We start from the raw sequence: 24677 nt of genomic DNA on the forward strand, positions 1-24677 counted from the left end.
GAGAGTCCTGTCTCCCTTCTGTCAGCCTTAAGATGTTCCAGAGAATCTGTTAGGACATTTAAAGACTCAGGAGGGTGGCTTGTTTTGTTTTGAAACTGTCCTTGTTATCTCATGTTTACCCAGTTGTTTTCAATGTTAAGTTTTAAATCTCTTTTTGTTAAAAATAAATGGGTGAAATGTTGGGGCCCTCCCCCTGCCATGTGGTCCTGGGAGAGGGGCCCTGGGGCAGAGACATGGGGTTTCCCTGCCCCTGCTCAGCCTCGTTCCCCGTTGGTTTGTTTGTGTTCCCCTGCGCGGGCAAAGGACCCTTGGTCCGGTGACTGGAACAGTTCCTCGGCAGAGCCCCGGCCATGCGGCTGGAGAAATAAACATCTCTCTGAAATATCTACCAAGAATCGGTCCATAGATATTTCTTTCCACGGGCCTCGTTGATTGATATGCGTGTTGCAGTATCTGCACTGTAACAGTGCACTTCATCTCCTGCTCCAGATCCTTGCCAAGGACATCAGACAGCACATATGTGTACAGCTCCCTGAGGAAGTCTATCTCCAGATAAAACATCAGGCATTATTCACCTATCTTTGAGCAAAATAATCCAAGCACTTTCTTCCCCACCCAGCAGCCCACCTGCCAAATGTAACAACTCAAAGTGGATAGAAGAATTCTTGGCGGGACTAAGTTGAAAGTCTTGCTTAGGGTGAGGCAAAAGACCTGCACAGCTTTATCTTGTTGATGCATCCAGTATCGTCATCACGGAAATAGGCTGGTCAAGCATAATTACTGTTATTTAATTCATGCTGGCTACTCCCCATCACCTTCCTCTTTTATGTGCCCAAAAGTGTGTTTTAAGAGGACTCCATAATTTTCTCACAGATCAAAGTGAGGTTGACCAACCTGTAGCGCTTCAGATCACTATTCTTATCCTTTCTGAACATGAATGCAGTATTTACCTTACTTTGGTCATCATGGTTTCTCTAATCTCAAAAAGCTTTCAAAGATTATAGAGAGCAACCTTACTACGACACTGGTCAGTGTCCTCACCACTCTCAAAGCAGCTCATCTTATCCCAAACACTAGATTTGGGTCAAGATTTCTCAAGAGATGCCTTATTTTGTCCTCAGCCATTGCTTGTCATTCATGTCCTCTCTCTGAACACATAGGCTGGGGAGACACTCTCAGAGAAGACTTAAGTGAAGAACTCAAGTGGCTCAGCCTCATCTGTGTTGGCTGCTACTAACTTGCCCAGTCCATTCAGCACAGGTCCACATTTTCCTTGTTTATTCCTGTACTGCTAAAGCACTGAAGTTTTTTCGAGTGATCCTTGATGTCCCTTTTTTCTTGTCCCTCAGCTCCAGGTGCTCTTTGACTTTTTTGACGCCATGCCTACATGTTTGGACAATGTATCTACATTCTTCCTTTGTAGACTGTCCCTGCTTTCACCTCCTGTATGCTGCCTTTGTAGTTCAGCTCAGTCATAAGTTTGCTTTCTGACAGTGGGGTCAGTCTCCTGTTACGTCTATTCACATTCCAGGACGTACCATTCTTGTACTCGGAGATTGCTGTCCTTCAAAACTTGGCAGCCTTCTGCAGCAGATTTACGCTTCAGAACTGCCTTCCTTTGTATCCCACCTACCAGTTCCCTGAATAAGCCCAAAATCTGCTCTCTTGAGGTCTAGGGTATGTACTTTATTCTGCTACTTGCCTTCCTCACCCCCATCAGGATTTTGAGCCCACTCTTGTTTCTTAACAGACTGTCAACAAAAATCATGATGTTTATTGAGCAGCCCACTGATAACACTACTGTGCCCTCTAAGCGAGTCAGAATTAATCCCTGAGCCTGCTTTGCACCCTCAGGCAAAGCTCTGGAAGTCTGCAGAGACTACACATTCAGCTAAGCCAGGGAAACAGCTCAAGTGCTGAGGACAAACCTCTGTATGTAGCTACAGAGTGTTCCCTCACCGAGTAATATCCTGAGCAGAATCCAGGAATTAGCATATTCTGCCAAAATTATACATGCGTTCAACTGAAACACTGAATATTGCATTCTAAGACACACTGAAGACCAAGAGGACAATGTCCATGATGGAACCTATATCCATACATACCAGGAAGTAATTTTCTGATGAAATATAAATAGCAGTACATAATTCATCTAACAACTACCCTAGAGAGCTGTCACTAACCAACACTTACTGACACTACACCATAAGCTTAATTTTCATTTTCTTTAATTAAATACTAAGCCTGACTTTTACACCACATGTAAGGGATCGAATGTGAAAAGTCCCTTAGCAGATAAAAGGTTATTTTCTTCTAGACGGGTGCTCACCTCGGAATGCTTGTCAGGTAGGTAAGGACATTCTGAAACTCTTTTTCAGGGATCTCGCTGAAAGCTGGATAGTCTGGAAAGGTGATAACAGGGCAGCCATCTCCCCCTCTTCCACCTACAAAAGAAGCAGCAAACGTGTTTACATGGAAGTCTCTTTACCTAGACTGAAACTTCCCAGTAATGAAACAACTGTATTTTTTCTCCTTTTTTTTTTTTTTTTTTTTTTTCTTTTTTTTTTTTTTTTTTTTTCTGCAGGGCTCATGTGTGGACAGTTTATTCTGGACAGTGTCTCTCTTCTTCAGTGCTTAGGAAGTTTTATAGAAGGAAATTTGTTACACCACATTAGATTTTTTCTGGACAAATGCCTTGGCACCTGTGAACAGTTCTGACACCAGATGGCAGTGCAACTTTCTGCTGGTAAATGTCAATTGCATGTAAGTACAACCAATTGGGAGAAAGAAATCAACTAATTTAAAACCAAAAAAGTTAATTCAGAATTAAGTAGGCAAATCCCCATCTTGAACTGAACTCAACCTTCTTACCATGCAACATGCCCCTACTCTGCTCAGCTGGCTGTTTTGCTTCCAGGTTGGTGAAACAGAAGGGGAAGAACATTAAAAGAAATGGGCGCAGGTGTTTCAAATGAGATTTCCCATTCCTAGATTATGTACAGAAGGTAAGGCAGAGCTGAACAGCTACACTGCAGTAGAGCTGCTGCTGAACTAGATACCATTATATGTATCTTTCCTGGCATTTGCACCACTGGGTAGAATTCACAGACACAATGCTTCTTCATGGACTTCACACACATTCTTACATGCAAAATGTAATTAGTTCTTTTTAAAGGCATTATTAATGTTTCATGTCTTTAGCAAGTATATATTCATAAAGACAGGTAGGACAAGGGGCTTGCTGAGCCCTTGCAACTGCAGGAAGTTAATTGTTCAGGGGTGGCAGGAACACACTGCTGGGAAGTTATATTTGCTTCACAGTTCAAGAAGAGAAGAAAAACAAAGAAAAATAACAAGGATATTTTTTCCAGCCTGGAGATCTGATAACTGTGCAGAAATCAGCATTAAACTGTATTAACAACACCAATTATGAGAGCAATGGTGATTTGTGAAGATTATTACCCACTTTCAGTGCCTTTGCATCTAACCTCCCCAGAAAAAGAAAGAGAAATATTTGACCTCAGATACATTTGATAAAAGAAATCACAACTTCCCTCCAAACCACATGTAATTAGAAGAGCTCAAATAGTATCTTTATGTTAATTTGTGGTGAATCTGATTTTAATTTACCAGCTTACAGATGGCATGGTGCTCTCACTGTGAAGCTCTTGGAATCAAAATACATGAAAAAATAATGTGCTCTGGATGTATTTAAACAACAATAAAATGCAGCTATTATGCAAATATCACAAGTTTGCAAACATGACCTTTATGACACATCCAAATATGGCAACACTGAGTCAAGGGAGCTAATTTTAGCTATACAAATATTCACAACACAAATATAAGTTAAGGCCAAATTTGATTTTATTGGTTTTTGTTCTACACAGGCTCTTATGACTGAAGCATTTTCCTCTCTTGTTAAAAGCATGATAATGATTATTTCTGTTGCTTATGAGGTGTTCTGCTCTCTCTAGAGTATCTATTTTTAGGTACAATCATACATTATTTGTGGTATCTTCATTGGTTACTTGCTTTGTTCTACTTAATTTTTATAAATAGGACATAAGAAACAAAAGAACAACAACAATAGACTTGCAGGACATGTCCTAAAAGCAGAAGCCTGGACTATGACCTTCAGGAAGTTCCCAGACCACCACCGACTGTCAAGGGCAAATAGAGCCATCCTGCCTGGACACTGCCCACCAATTTTCAGTTTCTAGTATAGTCATCTGTGTTTATCTTGGGTGGAGATGACTCTGCCCTGACCTGAGCTGTTACAAGGTTGTTCTTCACTGACTATCTTTTCCTTCAGTGTTTCCCTGCTGGGACACTTGAGCACAGATATACCTTCAAATGCTCCTTAACTGCTTTTGCCTATCAGACCCTGCTGCTCAAAAGAGTTTAGGGCAGAGTAACCTGAAATGCTACACATAATAAATTCTGTAAATTTCAGCTTTAACAATACTGACTTACAGAAGCTGCTCTCTATATTGTAACTTTAAATAGATGGCCATCAAGGGAAGACAAGTCACTCTAGCAAAAGCAGTCACTGCTTTAAAGGAAGCATTTATGAGAAAAGGGCATGGGAAATAAAACAAAGTAAAAATCCTACATATTAACTGTGTTTGTATTAAATAATAGAAAAAGCAGAAAGTGAGTTTACTTTTTAAAGTGTCCTTTATTTCTTAATTTATCTGATGCAGCAAGAAATTATTTTTTTTCCTTTATTCAGAATCATTGTTTTCTTCTTCATTTTTCTTCACCTCTGCAGAAGCAGCATTATTAAATGTTGCACTGTTTATTATGTTTAATAAACACAGTTTATTAAATTAGCTGTGTAAAATGTGATTTTCTTCTTTTCATCCAGAAGTAAATCAAGCCACAGAACTTAGGATGAGGAGATAAAAAAGAATTTTAGGAAGCTAAGAGGGGTTTTATTGTCATTGATTTTTGTTTTAGTGGTAGGGGAAGCATTCAAGTGACAGAACCCAAACAATTTCACTTCTCTTACCCTTTTTGAAACACAAGTTTAAGGCAAAAAAATTCAAAAATCTTATTAAAACCAATTCCTATAATAATCTTCCAGCACCTCAGGATTATATACACCTGATTACAAAGAAAAAAAAAAGACACAGACTTAGATGAATCTTTGAGTGCTAAAACTCATGAAAATAATTCAAGGTGTGCAGAGTAATTTTCAAAATGAGTTACTGGAATTTTAATCACTATACAAAAAATTAGTAATTTAACAGCAATATTTTAATAAATTCAGGTCAGTTGGTACAGTGACCACATCTAGCTACCCCAGTCCTAATCATTGGAAAATCACCTCTTTCACATTCCCCTCTAGCTCAGAGTCCTGAAATTCCAGCTACAGCTGTTGAACAGCCTTAACTGATTTGCTGGACAAGTTCTGTCCACAGAGGCACACACAAGCCTGCTCTCCTATTTCTAATCTTATACAGGGATGCACTACCAACCGGAATTTAATAGTTTTATGTGTTTTTAAGACAGTCAAGTACCTGAGAGCATTAAGAGCATTTTCTTAGTCTAATCTTAGCCTTTTATTTTTTTAAACATAAATTTCTGAAAGTATAACAAATCCCCTTATTTTTGTTTAAAAAATTATGAACACTGTTCTGGCTCCATGAATGTCAGATTGAATGGATCTAGTGAAAGATGCCTTTATCCATAGCAGGGTAGGGATAGCCTAGATGATCTTTAAGGGTTCCTGCCAACCCAATCCATTCTGTGATTCTATGAAAATGCTGAAATACATTCAGCATAATTTCTCTATGAAATATTAAACAAATGCCACTTGAGTGCCAGCTTTAGATTTTGTTTATTGCAAAGAGCAGAAGACAGTGGACAGCATCAGTCCTTAAGTGGGTGCAATCAGTCTGCAGACATTTTACCTGAAACAATTCCCAAGAATTTCTTGATGCTTGTCTCATAACATGCAGCTGTAAGAAACATTGTGCAAGTGAGAGGATTATTGCTTTCCAGGCTATAAATGGAAACACCATAGAAGTACAGAGGACTGAAGCTCATTTCAGCAATTAAATAAAATAAAAACACCATAGCACTTTAAACTAAGCAGATCTGCTTCCACCCTACTTCCATGAGATTCATTAACAGAAAACTTTGCTATCAACTCAGTTATACATGACTTCAGCAGCCTATTTACATGAAACTTCTTTAACAGATTTAGTATCAAGCAAAACACAAATTGCCTCCATAAAATGGAAATTTTTCAGGGGATAAACCTCTACAATTCTAGCAAAGCCCTGCTAGGTAGAGCTCTTCTAAACAGATCTACAAGTCCAAGGTCAGTTTTTACAACAGCATTTTGGAGAAACACGCATTTTAAAAACATTGAATTGCACTAGATCCACAGGTTAGGCAGCAAAATTACTTAACTGTGCTTAGAAAATAGCACTTCATGTTCCTAACTTCTGAACACAATTAACATCAGCAATAGCATCAGGTACTAAAATTATGTGTACCCAGACCACCATGGTCTTGTGGATGAAAAGAGTAGAAAAAATATCCATGGAAAACTATCTGTGCTATCAGCTGGTAAATGATGAGACTTGTAAAGTTTCCTTTAAGTTCAGGCGATTTAACATTTATCCTTTATATTCTGCTACATCTAACTTTTCCCGTCACAGTTGCTATCTCTTCTGCATCTTTTTTTTTTTTTTTTAATTAAGCATGTTGGGTGATAGAGAAGTGCTAACCCAAGGAAATTGCACAGTATTTTAGAGAAATTCTAATCTAGAGGCACGTTAATGACTTGGTATCTAAGAACAATCTCAAATCAGACATAATTAATATTGTTTTTAATTTTAAAAAGCATTGTCAGGAAAAATTGCAGAACTTGTGAATTGTACAGTTGCTAAAAACCACACACACAAGTGCACAGGCACACACAAACACAAAGAAAAGGGTAATTCTCCACAACCCTGTGAAAGACTTGCTAGCTGTTTGGGGTTTTGTATGGACAGCAAAATTTGGTGGCAGCAAAAAAAATTGCCCAGACTTACTTTCAGGAAGGATGAGTAGGAGATTTTGTAATGTTTCCCTAACTAGTCTGCTCCCGTTTGCATAAAAAAGGTATTCCCAAAAGTACTCTGACCACCCCCACCAAAAGGAAATAAGTAGTTGGATATAATTAGATGACAGAGCAAAGAGTCTTCTGGCCTGATTCTATAATGCAAATGAAATAGTATTTGGACTATGAGAAAAAATATCATCTCTATGTTGATCAGTGTGCACACACAAGATCCAAGAGCATTATCCTTGTTGAATGGCTCAGACCTACAACTTTAGTTCAAAAGACCCTGCTTAAAAGTAATCTTGTTTGCAGTCCTGTCAAAAGTGAAGTCCTCACATGATTTTGAGAAGGGATTACTTCAGATTTTTTTTACTATTTTAGTGGTTCAGCTATTATGCTTGTACATTTCTGATAAGGAATTTCTCCTTTCTGCTTGCATAAGATATTTAACTGGATAACTCAGTATTTGAAATTACATGTAGACTTCAATTAGGGAGTGAATAAAAGCTTCACTGCATATCCTCTGCAAAGAAAAACAGATTCAGGAGGAATTTATTAAAATGTTCTTTTCTTGAGATGAGAGTGAAGTTTTACTTGTTTAACTTCACAAGCTGCATCTTGTCCAGGCTGATCAGCAGCAAATATACTGGCTTAAAAACTGGATTGCAATAACTAAATTTGCATCTGAACATACTTGAACTGGAAATCTCTTAGCCAAGGATTCATTTTTTCCCTTTCTCTTTTTCTTTACTACATTTTTGGTTTGATTTTTAAAAAATCTCTACAGACAGTAGGTTTAGCACAGTGAATAAAAACAATAGTTAAGCTTACACCTGTGCAAGGCAAAGACTGATAAGCAATACCTCTCCCAATGTCCATACACAACAAAGATACTGTCTATATTATATCAGCAACAAAATAGCACTTCTTGTGCTATTTTGTTGGATATTTTGTTGCTATCAGTTGGATATTTTTAACCAACTGTTCCAGTGGATGTGGTACAGGATCCACACAGAAATGCTCAAACATAATTTTACAGACTCAGCAGCCAGAGCTACTTCAATGGGAACAGTTTGACCAGTGAGGTGTTGTCAAGTCATTTCCACAGAAGAAAGCAAGAGCACATCCAAGAAAATAAAGTTAGACAAACCGAAAAGCTTACTACTTACAATGATAGAGGTATAAGCCTATATGTCTAAATTTATAAATCAAAGGTACAAGCATTTTGAAAGCTAGTATCAATGTTAAATTTTTCAATGGCAGGAAAAACAATGAGGAATCAATAGACAAAAATGCAAATAGCATGAACTCATACTTGTATTTCCTTTAATGGAGACACTTTGAAGTTGTTCAACGCATAAATAGGCATTCAAAGGAAAGGGAGTTAAATACCTGGTTCAGTACTCATGGTGCCCAAGAGTCTCATTTGCACATCACATAGCTTGAATGATTTAGGATGCATATCAACATACACAGGTGTCTGTATGCTCTTCTCCACCTACATTTACTTTAACACACCTGCACACTACGATGGCAGATAGACACAAGGCTGGGTGGGTATGAAAGTCACACAGCAGTCATGGAGAGAGAACATACTTATGAAAGAAAATATAAAATATGAATAAAAGACTGTGAGGAGTACATAAGGATACATAATACATTTTCCAGAGACTTTTAAATAGACCTTACACTGTCCTTCATGGGATAAAACCCAAAAACAAACAAGGAAAAAAACAGGCAGAAGACCCTTTTCAATGCGGAAGAAAAAGTGGTTGCACGAATACTAACTAAAGAAAGCAAAGGTAAAAGAATTGAGACACTGAACCGTGTAGACACAACACTTAGTATAGCCTAGCAACAACGAAAGAGTAACAATTTTAGCAAAGATAAGGACCTTGTTCCACAGAAAGAAAAAACTCCAAGGCAAAAAGTAAACAACTGTGCCTGAGGTAAAATATTAACTTCAGGGTTTATAAACTTTCTGTGTGAATGACTAATTACAAACCTCATCCACAGCTTGCCCCAACATCAGATTTAAGCTGAACACAGCTGCATACTTGCTGCTGGGCAAGAGCGAGTCTGTAGAAGTAGTGAGCACCTTGATTTCATTGCACCTTGTTATATTTACTGACAAACCGAAGCATTAGTGGAAGTTTTTGCTTTATTTTGTTTCATTTCAAGGCTAATTTGGATGTTCCTGTAGCATTTCCATTCCAATCCAGCACAATGAGGGACACGAGTAAGAAGTGACCCCGATTTAGACCAAAACACAGAAAGCAGCTTGGGAAGGGCTACAGCCTTTAGCCACAGAAGCAGACTAGGTTTCATTCACTATTCAAGCAAGTGTCCCATGAGACCTAGACACATCCTATTAGAGAAACTAAAGCAATTCTCAAGTACACATTGACTTGCTGTTGAAAAGCCAACAACTAAAATCAGAAATGCATCTAAGACATTCAGCAATACCTACAAATATGCTATTTTACCTAAAGCATTAGTAATCTATGGACTTCCACTTTAAAGAGTTTTATGCCATGTCCTTAGATTCTATTTCCAAGGCAACTTAGTAATAAGCAAAAAAGTCCCATTCACACACGCTAGGAATGTCTTAAGTGGCCTTAGAGTAAAACCCCTCTTAAGAGCAAAACCCCTCTTAAGCTCAACTGTAACAACAAACAAATCATACATAAATCAAGTATCAAAACATTGGCTCTGTTCCTTCATTCACAGAACCTGTAACACCACTATTTGGTACTGCGCAGAGAATTAAGCATCAGTGTCCTGCAGGAGAACATTAGAATAAAAAAAACTGAACCAAAATTTTGAAATGAAAATGCCTCATGCTCAAATTTCCCAAGAGTAATAAAATACAACAGAGAATCTAGTCACAGTAATGCAGCTGACCTACGACTTGAGGCAAATAAAACAAAATTCTAATTGACATGAGGCTGAATAAATAGAAGAAAATAGAACAAGGCTGCTCTTACTAAGCTCTACTGCCAGGTGGATTTATTGAATGCTGAAGATGCTTGTGGATTTGTGAACTCAACAACTCTTCTACCACAGTCATCAGTTTTCAGTTTTCCCCCTCACTTCAGAGGGGCAAAATAGAAACCCTACTTAGAGTTTCATAGATAGGCTGATTCTTGCATAACACTCTTATGAGACATTTTCTGCCCATGGATAAGAATGAGCTTGGAAAGTCAAAAAAATTAACTTCCAGAGAAGAATTGTAGCTTAAACACTATAATCTCAAATGAAGCATGAACAGCCAACTTCATAAAAGAATATCTTATTTTCCAACTGCTACCATCACCCCACAGAAAACACAGTCACTACTGCAGACCCACAGTTTAGCTTGTGTGGCAGAAATAAATCATAATTAATAGTTAATTATGAGTACAAAAAGATTCAGTGAAATCTTGCCAAGTAAAGCAGTACATTGTTTCACTCCCGTGTGTCTCTGGATCCGATGTAGAATGGGATTCAGAGGGAGAGGAAAAGTCATAGAGTCCAGCTGCAGCTCAGAGAGGTAAATTTCCTTTATGCTGAAGGATGCAGGGCAGCTCTGCAAAGCCACTGATGCTCTCCCTTTCTGTGTATTGGAGGGAGGGCAGAACAGGGCCATAACTCCAGCAAGTTCACTGCTGCATACCTGCAAGAGCTTTTACAGGCAGAAGACAGGAGAACAAACTCAGAGGCTTATCAGACACCTTCTTCCACACAGCCTGATCAGTGAGCAAAGGCACCATCTCCCTTTGCCCATTATCGGCCAGCCGTGGGCTCAGCGTGGAAGTGGACCAAGCTCAGCAGCCAACACTTGCATGGCACAAACACCAGCCCCCATCACCTGCCTGGCACAGGTGACCCAGGGGCAAAGACCCTGTGCTGTGTGGAAGTGGCTGTGCTGCTTTTGGAGACAGCCTTATACCCAAAACCAGGTTCCTCTGCAGTCAGTGATACCAATCCAAAAATCCTGTCCAGAACTCAGTGCTACACTTGTCTGACCCCAGCATGGAGGCTGTGGGGAACATGGTACCACGCTGCTTGCTCCACCACTTTGGTCAAGACCAAGGTGTCAGCTTGGGCTTCAGTGTCAAACATGACAGCAGAGCCTGTGGCAGCTGGGGCTGGGAGCTGAGGACTGCAAGACCAAAGCAACCACCACAGCATCCATGCTGCGATCTCCAGTTAACTGGAAAATTAACTATAATTTTAAAATTTCTGTTATACTTTAAAAAAATCTTTTAATAAATCCTTAAATAACAAGTCTTGATAGCCTGAATTTTGAGTTACTCATTGATTTCTCATGTAAGAGACCTCAGAGACTTTTAAAGGACAGCAGGCTGAACCATGCATCTAAGCAATATGTATAGGAGGGAACACCATAGTCTTACCTGACAGATATGCAAATTGTTTCCTTAATTGGTCCTGAATATCTGCAGCATAGAGGGGAATGATATCCTGATGCATGATTTCATCTGTGGAGAGAAAAAAAAAATTGCATTGCAAAGTCATTTTATGTAAAATTTCACAGCAGACATTAAAAAAAAAAAAAACATCCCTAGAACACAAACACTCAGAAAACTGTCTAACTTTTGAAAAATACGTGAAAATCTTTGGAGTCTTTCAAGTGTTTGCCAAGGGCAAACTTTTCTTTGAATAGCACACTAATAAAAGAGGAATTTACATTTACTGACATTTAGAAGCAGTACAGAACTGTCACTGAACACTGTAGAACTAACATTCCTCAGGAATGATGGTAAACAGTGGGACTTTTTACATATTAAATTCAATTTTTATTAAAATTGTCTCAATTCAAACAAAACCAAGAAACTTATCATTTCTCGAGTCTGTTGTCTAGATTCCCCAAGATAACAGCATTAAATAAGATAGATAGAACCGGCTTGAAAGTACATCCTCTCCTTGAACACACACACACACACACACACACACACGCTTTCTACCTCAATACTGAAAAGCAATGCTTAAGCTTTTTTCTCAGCCCTTCCAGTTCAGTTTAGTGACAACCATTCTGCTTTCCCAACCCTTGGTTTTCTGTCCCAGTTTTTCAGCAGAGGCGTTTCCCAGAGCGTGTTTCCAGAGGTCAAGCAGAAACCTGAGTTTCGCTGATTGTGACAAAGACTGCATGACAGAGTTGCCTCATTCATAAACTATGATTGCATTTTTTACAAGGAAACAAGAAGTTTTACTCTTTTGCAGTTCCTAAAAAATTATTATTCCACATATTAGCCTCATTGAAAAGTAGAGAAGAGACAACACAGCTTTTCCTTTATTTGGTTATGAACATTTCTTTTAATCTGACATTGTACTGACATGGAAGTTTTGGGTTTTAATGTACATTGAAATGTCATTAACATAGGTTTTGACACTCAGAGCTGTGAATGTGCACAGGAAAAATAAGTAAAAGCCTAAAACTTATGTAAGGATAAGTGTCACCTGCACTGAAGTACAAGCTGAAGTAGCGCTCTGGTCCTCAAGGACTTGCTGCCACTGAGGTCTCTCAAATGCTAGATTGTGAGCAGACAGACACCCACTTCTATGAGCAATTCTCACATATGTAAAATTCTGAGAACTGCAATTATTTCAGAATGGAAAAAAAGCCACTTTCAGTTACTTCTTCCATATAAGAAAGAACTTATACTGTGAAACAGAACTTCTCTGTTCTCTGTCATCCTGTTGGGCAGGGGAAGACCCATGACCACTTTCAAGGTCACACACTGATCAGAGCTATTTTCCTGTATCCGGCAAACTGCTGCCTGATCAGAAGACTTCTGCATACCATGCTGTCAAATCCATAAGTGGATACTTTTAACTGTCAAGTCATATTTCACCCAGACCTTCAGTTATGTCACCATTTCGATGTTCTCAACAGAACACTGAACACAGATCTTTCAAACCTCCAATCTCAGATGGCCAAGTAACTTCCAGAAGAGGAATACCCCACTTCCCCAAAGAAAAAAGGATTTTAGAGTTTATTTTTGCTGTCTGTGCCTTATAATACAAGTAGCCCTCCTGCAGCAGTGTTTAAAACACTAAACAGCCCTGATTCTGCAAACCAATACCTGCAGGTGGACCCATTAACCTGAATATAAACTCTTATAGGATCGATGCCTATTTTTTGGTGGGAGATGGAAAAAGTGAAAATAACATCATCGGTCTATAAAATGCCATCCTGCCTAAAGTCACAGGCAGACATAATTTTCATTATTGCATAGCATTGCACCTTAAGCATGTAGTAAAATAGTTGAATGTTGCATATGTAAGTGAACACATGACACACAACACTGAAGGATGCAGGACATTCCCAAGGAAGAGAAACTCTTTATGTACCATTACCTAAGGATCACTGTTTCCCCATGCATCCCTGTGATCAATCCAGCTGCAATTCGGACATGTATCATGTGAATACCCAAGTCTAGATTTGATTGCTCCAGTGTTCCCTCTGGTAGGAGCAGCAGCTTTTGCCACCCACACAGGTCAGTCCCACAACACTGGTCAAATACTGCTTCACTGAAAAGACAGTCTCTTCCTCCCCCTGGTTTTAAACTCAGTTTTAACTTAAATTTAAGAGCCCAACTGTTTGCAACTGGAGGAGCAGCACAACGTGTCCATTGAGACACGAAAGTGCCCTTGCTGCTGCACTCCTCTGCACCAAAGCACATCTCATCTTGCTCTTGCTGATTCGGTTTCAAGACATACTTCTAAAAGCCAAGTATGCACTAAGATCGGAGCTGATTTTCAATAATTTGAAACAACCAAGATTAAAAAAAGCAGCACCAAAAAAGCGCAGGGAAATGTTACTCTTGGAATTGCCAAACAAGTCACATCCAGCCGCTTGACAGGATACACTTGAACCCAGTATCACCACCCATAGATTTAGCCAGAAATCCCTCTTCAATATCTTGTTTTCCTTCAGAGAAGATGCAATTGTAAAAACTCATTGCTCTGCACCATTTCCTTGACATTTAGCATCCCTCTGTTAAAGAGAGTTCATCACAGTTTGTTTGGGGTTCAATCTGATTTCACTTTAATGTTGTCCATCATTACTTGCATATGCTATTTCTTTAAAAGGATAAGGCAACAAAAGGCACACATGCTGAATAGACTATGAGAGCAGACACTCCTTACTCTCATGGCCTTTGGGGAAAGTATTTTCTTGGAAATATTCTTTAAATAGAGAACCTGCCACCTGCTACATTCTTTAGGGACCATTTCAATTTTTGTAAAGCTAATTAAGTGCACATTAAAATACAGAATTACTGAAAATCTGTGCACTGTTTTCTAAGGATTTTTTATAGAATCAAATTCCACTTCTACTTGAATAGTTTAAGATTCACACAGCCCATTATTTTCCCTGCTCTAGCTTTTCTGCTTTACACAGTGTTTTCAATGCAGAGACCTAAGAGCCTGTCTGTTTTGCCATATCCCAAACTCATTGCTGAAAATAGTTGCTCACATCAAAACATGCTTGAATATCCTGTCTTTCTTGAGGAGCTTAAGAAGCTTACAAGAAAGTCCCTGGGAATTATAGTGCATGTGGTATTGTAGGTGATAATGAACAGTAAAGCAAGGTTCTCTAAAGTTAGTACTGCTTTTTTATTACTATTTTTTTAAACCCCAACACATAAAATAGCTGAGAATGTGCAAAGATTTTTTCTAAGCTGACAACTGGAGGTCCTTTAAAAAAATCCCCACATTATCTAGTATTCAAATTATGAGTGTAAGAGAGGGCAGAAGTGTCATCTTACTAACATAAAGGAATCAGTTAAATATATGGTTCTTACATAAAAAAAGACTTTCTCACTGAAAATGTGAACCACAGTCTTACAGATAGATCATCTTCTAATTCAATTTAAATCTTGCTTTGATAGTCCTGTCTCAAGGATAAAGGATGATGGCTTAGAGGGACCTGACCCCATCCCATCAGAGGCACCTGACTGCATTTCAGATGAAGCAGGATGACAGATTTAAGCATGAGGGCACAAAGATAACTCGTGCTCGAATTACCTGGTGCCAGCAAGCCCTGAAGAACCTGGGATCTGAGAAAACAATCAATGTCACTGCAGTCAAGAATTTCCATTATTGATAAAAAGCTCCTCTTTCTTTTCCAATCAAACTAAAACTCATCATCATTTGGGGTTTGCCTGACATGCTGAAGCAAACCCATTTTCACCGAAGACAATACTGGAGTGGACTCTAAACTGACTGTACCCACAATACACACAAGGAAGTCTCCTGACATGATTTGTGAGCTTCCTGTAATGGGTTTAATAAACTCCCAGCAAGCCAGCTGGAATTACACCACCCTTTGAGTAATTCTCCAGGAAATTCTATGGCCATTACTTTATACCAACTTGAAAGCCAACCTATTTGTACACATCCGCACACAAGTTAAGCCTTTCAGCACAGATCCCAATAGCACATCAGAAATCAAATGACAAGTAATTTTATTTCCTCCTCTTTCTTGCTGAGTCTGCAAGATTTTAATGAAAACTTGTCTATGGTTTCTCTATAAAATCCATGTCTTAAACTGAAGAAATAATGTATTTTTCTTACACAGTTTTGTTTTGCTTCTGTTCTGGAATAGCTTACCCACTCAGAGAGTTGAATGCATTTTATGAAGGGGGTCTTCATTTGAAAAATCTCTTCATTAAACCACCCTCCCATCTGGTAATTATAAATGCAAGACAATGACTTTCAGAGAAGTCCCTTCATCTCTCTCAGCCCTAAGGCAAATCTTTCATTTCCTCATTCTTCCCTCTTCATCTTCACCCCCAGACCACCACTACTAACAGTCAGCTCCTTTGTGAAGCCCCCCAAGCAGGAAGGGCCAGAGCAGCAGAGCTGGTGCAGAGAAGCCTTCTTCTGCTCTAAGCCACCTAAAACTAATGAGCTGCTTAAGATGCAAAGTAAGCTTTCCAGCTCTAAAACTGAATTTTAAAAATCACTGCTGATTAGTGACAATGCCTGCAAGTTCAGTGCTTGGTGCTTGGTATGCTCAGGCACAACAGCTGCAGACAAGGCTCTTCAGGTCCTCATGTTATTTCTAGCCACGCTGGGCTGATGACAGGAATTTATGCAAGTGTTCATAAACTAAGATTTAAAACCTCACCAGTTCAAAATATACCTTTAGGAAGAGTTAATTCCAATTTCATTTGACTACACCATCATTAAAATGATGGACCAGGAAAAGCAAATTATTAAATTCAGATATTTTCATGCAAAATATGGTTCTCTGTTAAAGTGTAGTTGGGAAGGAAATTATCACCCGAGCAAAACAGTGCTTTTGCAACTTGTTTGTTTCTGGTGAGCTAAAACATCCTAAGCAAGAAGAAATTCAAGTTCTTTGCCTCTACCAGCATCCCAGTTGCTGGCACAAAGAGATATAAAACAACCTAGTGCTCCAAACAGCTTTATATGGCATTGAGTGTCCAAAAACCATTTTAAATTATATAGTTTCATGAGAATTTTACTTGTAAAAGCTTCACAGACTACAGCTAAGCTCTATCTCCCATTTCCTCTCCTAGTCAGAAAAGACTATTTCCTCTCAAAATTCCTGGTGCATAAAGCAGACTTCAAGTTGAGATATCTTTTCTTTTAAGAGAACGATGCTTTATACAAGCTCCACTTCTGCAGCATTCCTACCCTCAGTAAATTTTCTAAGACTGTCTGGCCTATTGTCACAATATGCAGAGAACAGCACTACTATGTACCCAGTGGTCCAACAGGCTAGGATGCATCTTCAGTGTTAAGTAAGGATCTAGTCGAGTCAAGACTTGGAAGTGCTACTGCCAAAGAAACTTTAAAATCTTAGGAACAATATTCCCTGTATTATAAGCCCAGGCACAGTGGACACAGGCACTTATTGTTTGGGTGGTGTTTTAAATGTCTAGTGCATCAGAAAACCTGACAGATGCTTCACAAAGTCCAGAAATTATATTTATGCAGCACTGCTCATATTTCCTAAATTTTGGTAATATTTAAATCAGTTCACTGAAATGAAATTTGATAATTCTGCTTCGTTGATCATACCCGAAGAACACCATAACTACTAAGAAGACACATGAATTAGTCCCCAAAGGGTACAATTCCAGAACTTAAATGTAAGAGGCAGGAACTTGTCATGGGTTAAAGAACAAAAAACAAAACCCAACATCTTTGTATGATACAGAAACCTACTGAACCCCCTACTTTACTCGGGAATTTTCTACTTTCTGCAGTCACAATTAAAGAAAAAAATATCCACCTCTTTCTTCTTTGAGATCACAGAGTTGGAGATTTGGCACAAGACTACCTACAAAACTATGAGGATGATGGTTTGGTTTCAGGTAGGGAGATTAAACACTGATCCTTCCTTTAAAAATGAACTTTCAAGGTATACAGCAAATGCAACGCCGTTGGCTTGGCACAAAATGACCAAGAGGTATAACAGTTCCAATTTTCTTGAGTCAAATTATCAAATACCTGCTCAAAAGCATACTTTGAGAGCCAACCAAGATTTTGGTTTCTTTCAAACTCTTCTCTAAAATTACTGGATTTGACCGCTTATTATACATGTCAAAGTAGTGCCTGCTTTTCTCTTTCTTCTTCCACCTCCCCTTTTGTAAAAGGCAACAAAATTAATTGTCTTATTTTGCAAAAATAACATCACCTCAAAGCACAAACATGTGAGGAAATACAATCCCCTCCCTTTCATGTATAATAGATGCATTCACAGGATATGATGAGTGCTAAATACTACAGCTTCTTCCTCCTCTGCTTCATCAGTCACACTTACTTGACACAGTATTCCGTAGTCCACAGCTTGTCAGGGATCACCTTTAAGTCTGGATATGGCTTACAAGAGAGACTAAACACTAGCTAATCTGTAACCAGAAGAAAATGATGTAATAATTAGAAAGTCAGTCTAGGGATCAAACCCAAAATCTAGTATTTCTTTGTTTGTGAAGAAAATCTAAAGTAAGACAAAAGGTGAGGGGGGTGTGCGTTGCAATTTTGCAAGAAATATCAAAGTGTTACCAGTTATAGAATGTAATCTGTGTTGCCATGCTTTTGCTTCATACATGCTTAAGTGCACCTAGACTGTTTTGGTGAGAAAGACACATTCTTCGTGCTATTTCAAGTCATATTAATTACTCCCTTTCCAAAGTGAGAAGTAAGGGGAACTTAGAATCATGCCACACAGCCATATTATAGCCTAAATTTGTATTAAGCACAAAAAGGCCTTAGAGATAAAGCAGCAACAGTAGGTGTACCTACTACCCAAATGTATACATGAACCTCATGCATATGGCACACCCTTACTATTGCAACAACAATATTGCGCTCTTCTTTCCAGGATGTCCTGAAGGAAGCCAAGCCTGCTGGTAAACCCTTTTCTGTTCTTGCAGGATAGTTTCAGACTCCTAGGAACCACATTTAAATATTGCCAAAACTGCAGCATTGTTAACTCCCTAATACTGCAAATAATGCTGAGTGTACAGAATAAAAATACTTCTAAAGTATTAGATGTACTTAGTCACCTACAAGCAGCAGATTTTGCAAAAGGCAAATTTTTTTGGTTTTTTTTTGTTTTGTTTTGTTTTTTTTATAATAAAGAAATAGTAGATAAAGACTGAGCAGCAGAGAATGCTGCCCTAGCAAGGGCTCAAGTGATAAGAAGGGAAGTGACCCAGATGTGTCTCACTTAGCACTTTAGCAAGCAAGCCTCTATGGAGTAGCAAAAACATTAGATTTTGCTAACCGCATTTTAGTAAGATTTAATGCTCTGAGAAAATTATTACAGGAATTTTGCTTTCTAAATACTAAAGCTTTGCAAAGAAGGGGAAGTCTTCCAAATACAGAAAATTGAAAGATCAGCTCTGAGTAGAAGAGCCACATGCAAGCTAAAGGACTCATCTTCAGTGAGCTTTAAAAATTAACAATGCAATCACTCAATTTAAACACATAAGCTGAAGTGGACATATTTCAGAAAATGAAAGCAAAGATTTGTCTCCACCAAAACCACCTGCTTTCACCTCTTCAGAAAAATATGTATCTCAAAGCAGGCCCCAAAGCTTTAACTGAAAAGTCAACACACCCAGGACCAGCTGTATGAATATGAATACCTGGTGTATCAGTTTGGCACGGCCTGGTTTTAGGTAGCAGGAGGGCCACAGAGGTGGCTTCTGTGAGGAAGCTTCTGGAAGCTTCCCACCATGTCCGGCAGAGCCAATGGCTGATGGCTCTGAAGATGGACATGCTGCTGGCCAAAACTGGGCCAATGAGAGAGGTTGGTAATGCCTCTGTGATGACATATTAAGAAGAAAATCGAAACAAAGTCACAAGGTTTTGGCTTCTAGTCAGAGAAGAGGAGGAGGTGAGAACATGTGAGGGAAAACAACATGGTGACACCAAGGTCAGTGAAGAAGGAGGGGCAGGAGGTGCTCCAGGCGCCGGAGCCAAGATTCCTCTGCAGGCCGTGGTGCAGACCATGGTGAAGCAGGTTGTCCCCCTGCAGCCCATGGGTCTATGGGGGATGCAGAGATCCACCCACAGCCTGTGGGGAAGGTGCTCACACCGGAGCGGGTGGATGCCTGGAGGAGGCTGTGATCCAGTGGAAGACCCAGTGAAGAGAGAGGGCCTCTGCTTCCAGGCTGGAGCAGCCTGTCCTTGGAGGACTGCACCCCGTGGAAAGAGAGCCACGGTGCAGCAGTTTTGGGAGGACTGTGTGCCCATGGGAGGGACTCATGTTGCAGCAGGTGCGGTGTGGCTGCTGCTTGTGAGAGCAGACTCATGTTGGAGAGGTTTGCAGAGAACTGTCTCCCGTGGGAGGGAGCCCACAGCCTCACAGGGGAAGGACTCCTCACCCAGAGCAGTAGAAGAAAATCGTGGTGATGGACTGACCAAACCCCCATGCCCTGTCTCCCTGTGCTGTCGGTGAGAAGGAGGGAGGGGCTGGGGGGGAAGGTGTTCAAAGGGCTTATTTTACTTCTCATTATCCTCCTCTGATTCTGTGAGTAATAAATTCACTTTGTAACTTTAAGCTGAGCCTGTTTCAACCTTGAAGTGTTTCTCCCAGTCCTTATCTCACTTATGAAGCCTTCGTTAACTTTTTTTTGTTTTCCCTCCTCTGCCCAACTGTGGCAGGGGAGGGTGAGCGAGCAGCTCTCATGGGGGCCTGGCATTGGGCCAGTGTCAAACCACAACACCTGGCAATTCTACTACACTGAATTCAATTCTTCTGTGTTATTTTGGAAGCAAGGTAAGATTTTAAACAATGAGTGATTTTACTCTTTTCAAAAAACAAAACCCCAACACTTTTCTAAAGCAGCAAAGTGGTAAAATCTAATTGCTTATTGTATGAATCTGTTCTGGAAATAAATGATAGCAGTGCTAACAATTGTGAAGTTGCACAGAATGGGTTGGATCATCTGGTTCCAACCACACTGTTGTAGGCAGGGACACCTTCTACTGGACCAGGTTGCTCAAGGCCCTATCCAACCTGGCCTTGAACACTTCCAGGGTGGGGCATCCACAACTTCTCTGGGCAATCTGTTCCAGTGTCTCATCATCCTCATTGTAAAAAAAAAAATTATTCTGTATACCAAATCCAAGCCTAGCCTCTTTCAATTTAAAACTGGTGCTCCTTGTCCTGTCACTGCAGGCCCTGGTAGTAAGGTTTTCTTGACTTTTATCATTTCAACAATATGGAAGATGGTGAGAATAATTTCTAACAGACAATACATTATTTTATGGTACTCTTACACAAGTACAGTTTTTCATGTAACTATACATCTATAAACTAATGTTTTGAAAGGGAATGTGTGTGAGTGTGAGAGAGAAAGAAAGGCTAAGTGTTCACTAAGAGGCTTATTTAGAGCTGTGTACTAGTTTTCAGCTAAAACATTTACTTGCAGTTGCTAGTAAACTTCCCAGTATTTGGGACTCCGATTACAGGTTACTTATAAAGAAGAGGTTGCTGAATTCATAACCCAACTGGCTGCCCCACCTTACCACACAGATGACAGAGTTGTTGATGAAGAGCTCTTGAAGCACTGTGGCTTACTGTCTAATGCTATGTAAAAGATGAAACCCACCATGCCTCTCTAAAGCACTGCGAATATGAACTACTTCAGGTAGTTCTGAGGCAGGACATGGACAAAGTTTAGTCTCTCCCATAGGCAGCTACAGAATCATTTAGTGCAATACAGTCAGCCTTGCTGAGACATTTCCTTCACTCACATTTTCTCGTCTCTGCTGACTGTAGGTACAATAAATATTCCATACAAAGCTCAGGAGGAAGAGGAAAGAACAGTGCCAGGGAAAGGGACAACCTTTCTGCCCACTTTGAGCAGAATGTTCCAACAGCTCTCCAGAAAGGAGCGATCTCTGGCACACTGATCACACCCACAAGAAGTGGTGGGAGTAAACAGATGAGAGTCAAGCCTTGGCAGTTGCTAACAAAAGCCCTGCTCACTTATTTCAGGGTAATCAAATACAAATGAAAACACCCTATTTTAAACTTGGCAGTCTACACAAGTAGTCCTGGCATGGTTACATATACACCACCATGATTTGACACAAAACACTCCCTGGTTCTACATTCACTGTCTCCTACAATAATCAGTTGTTTCCTAAATCCACCCCTCCCCTCTCAGGGATGCAGATGAGGATGCGAATAAAGAACAAAAGTTACTCAGGCTGATTAACCCCTCCACCCTTTCCATCTGGTTATCCTCACCTTTCTTAAACCTTTCATTCATTCCTCCTAACCAGCATGCCTTTTAGTATTATCCCCGTAGCATCAAGCACTACTTGAGAAGCAGAGCACTCAGACTCACTGTTGATAATTAGTAATACTAATTAAAGATTAGTAAGAAGATCCACCCTTTAGTTAGAAGATCCACCCTTTACATACCTGTTTTATTTAAATCTGACATTTCAAAAGCTACAGTATTGGAAGATTACACACCAGTCCATGGGCTCGGTGCTCTCTGTTTCCTCTGCAATAGTCACGCATACCAAAAGCAGAAAACAGAACTGGGAATGTAGATTCAGGCACCAGAATAAGGACGCAATTTTTGCTTGTTCCTGTTCCACAAAACATGCTTTCATTTTTCAATGGACTGTAGCTGCACTATTAACAGCAAATAATATCTCTACTATTTCATTATATCTTAACAGAAACAACATTTCTATAGAAAGCTCTGACTGAAGGAATTAAAGAAATAATTCATTTTAGATTAATCCCCCTATATTAACAACTAGGGGATGCCAAATTGTGTCCTGTGAAAGAAACATTGCTTTTTCTCTACCTCCAGTAGGGATCAGGAGAAATTATGTATCTGATATTCAAAATGCAATGAATTGAAATTAAAACGCACTGTAAACCAGAAACAGCAGGACAGCTCTCTGCAACAGCAAATTCTCCTTGTAAGCTTTAGCAGCTGTTCTGATCACCGTAATCACGGCATGAATGAATCCTGAGCAAAGTACCTTCCATGTAAAATACAGGAATAGATTTTCTGGATACATCTGGTGTACTGAGAGATACATCTGCAAATAAAATGATACACTGCAAATTTACACAAGGACAGAACACACATACCCCCACCAATAAATTGTATTTATACATGAACGCACACAACCAGAATACAACTTTTGCCTTTGTACTAAAACGCATCCCGTTTTCCTCAGTAGGATAACATTATCTGGCAAAGTTCCTACCTGACCTGCAATCAAAAAACTAAGAAAATTTGAAATACTAGACACACCTGTGCAATTCTTCAGAAGCAGCCACAATTCGGCAATATCTTTGTAGAGCAAGGAGATCAGGCTTAAGGTCATGTTGCTTCTAATTGATTTAGAGCAAAATAGTTCCGCGGACAGTGACCTATTTATCTGTGAGCTCGTCCTCAGTGCAAAATGAGAGCGCAAAACTCCATCTTTCACTCAAAGCCAAGCCACTGGGGACATAATGCCTTTCTTTAAATTACAGGCAGAGTAAGAGTGTGCCTGTCAGCAGGCTCAGAGGTCCTCCGAAGGGCTTGCTGGCTGCTGGCTACCACTTCTTGTCTTCCTGCATAAACCGCTGGCACGCATTAGATGCAAGCTGTTTACTTTAAATATGAACGCATGCACTGTTCAAACATTATCAGAGTAAGAATGCATTAAAAAATTAATCCTAAGTGTGCCTTGTCAAAAAACCCTCCCTTTAAAAGCTCTAGTTTTAACAAACAATGGTACAGTAAATCTAGCATTATCATCTTTTTCTACCACCCACCCCTACTCCACACAGGGAAATTAACTGCCCAAGGGGCAAATGCCCTTTTTCAATGAACCTCTGGCTAGAAAGCTCCCCAGAAATAAAGTCAGCTTTTCCTACTTGTCAGGAAATTCTCACCCCCATGTCTTTGGTGGAACCGAACTGGGGTGTTTTCCTTGGTAGCAAATCCATCAAACACCTGTTCTCTATGAAGGAGCCCACCCAAAGCAGCAAGAGGTGACAAAAAGACATTCTACTGATGTGACTTTGCAAGTGGAAATACATTGAAATCTTAGGAATAAGACAACAGAAAATAAGGCAACAAATGACCAAAAAAACTAGAAGAGAAGTATTCCATATGATCTTTCAGACATGAATGCTGAGCTCTCTTGCTTTACCTGATCCTTTAAAGTAATTGCCCAGTGACAGACTACCTGTTAATTAATACACTTGAGATTAGTTATCGGCCATTCAGACTCACTAATACAAAGAGTGAGCCAAGGAGCACGAGTGACAGCAACAGCCATACGAAAACAAATGGATTGTTTTTCTTCACTTCACAGTGTTATAAGAGTCCTCTCCCAACAAGAGAGGTCAAGGAAAGAGGACAGCAAGGATAAAAAGCTTGAATTGATGGTTACATCTGTTCACAAAATCCCATTTGCAGATGGGAAAAAGCTCCATTTCTGCTTCAGCACTCCCAGCCATCAACCAATCCCATAAAAACAAACCAAAACAAACCCAGGTCACTCACAGACCACACTAGAGGTTATTTTCTGAAGCACTCCACATCTGTGTTCTCACCATTCATCTACCATGGGGCAGGAACTGTTGATAATCCCATACAGTCAGATGTATTCTAATAAATCTACCACCTATATAAGCAGCTCTATTCAGTGCATGACATTAATATGTGACCTGAAGAATATAATCACAGTAATTTATTTTCAATTCTGCTATTTCATTTTGGGGGTCATTACATTTTGTAGTTTGTCAAAACACAAGAGTTTTCTAAGCAATATCAGATGTTTTTAAATAAAGGTAGATTTAAAAGAATTTACACTCCTTAGAAGTATTTTACTTAACTGTTCAGTATTTTGTGAGTCATTAGTATATTGGATTGTGCAGAGAGTTAAAAATTAGTGAATGAGTCTTCACAGCACTCCCACAAGTCATGTAAATACTCTCACATGGGAAAGCTGAGATGGAGCAGGTGACCTCTCTTAGATCAGGTAACAGCATTTGTTGCACTGTCAGACACAGGATCTACATCTTGGCTCTAAGCCCAAACTCCCTCCTTTCTAGGACTGCCACCTAACCCGCGGGGTGGAGAGCGCTCCTAGATCA

General features: G+C 39.6%; 1 protein-coding gene across 12 annotated transcripts in view; it reads right to left on the reverse strand.

Annotated features, from left to right (window-relative positions):
• The window catches only part of MCF2L (MCF.2 cell line derived transforming sequence like), a 147700-nt gene that overhangs the window by 55347 nt on the left and 67676 nt on the right, over positions 1–24677 (reverse strand). For 10 of the 12 annotated variants that reach the window (XR_001862895.1, XM_017737075.1, XM_017737073.1 and 7 more), the window contains 2 exons: positions 11458–11541; positions 2330–2444 (listed from right to left, as the gene is read on the reverse strand). Coding sequence is in view for 11 of the 12 variants with exons in the window: in XM_017737075.1 (XP_017592564.1) it covers positions 2330–2444; positions 11458–11541 (199 nt within the window). In the remaining variant the exon portion in view is untranslated. Of the gene's footprint in view, positions 1–2329; positions 2445–11457; positions 11542–21983; positions 22054–22839; positions 22932–24677 lie in introns of those variants that run through there. The other 2 variants (XM_017737072.1, XM_017737074.1) reach the window with 2 other exon arrangements.

This window comes from Corvus brachyrhynchos, unplaced genomic scaffold (assembly GCF_000691975.1).
Source record: "Corvus brachyrhynchos isolate BGI_N302 unplaced genomic scaffold, ASM69197v1 scaffold83, whole genome shotgun sequence".
NCBI lineage: Eukaryota > Metazoa > Chordata > Aves > Passeriformes > Corvidae > Corvus > Corvus brachyrhynchos.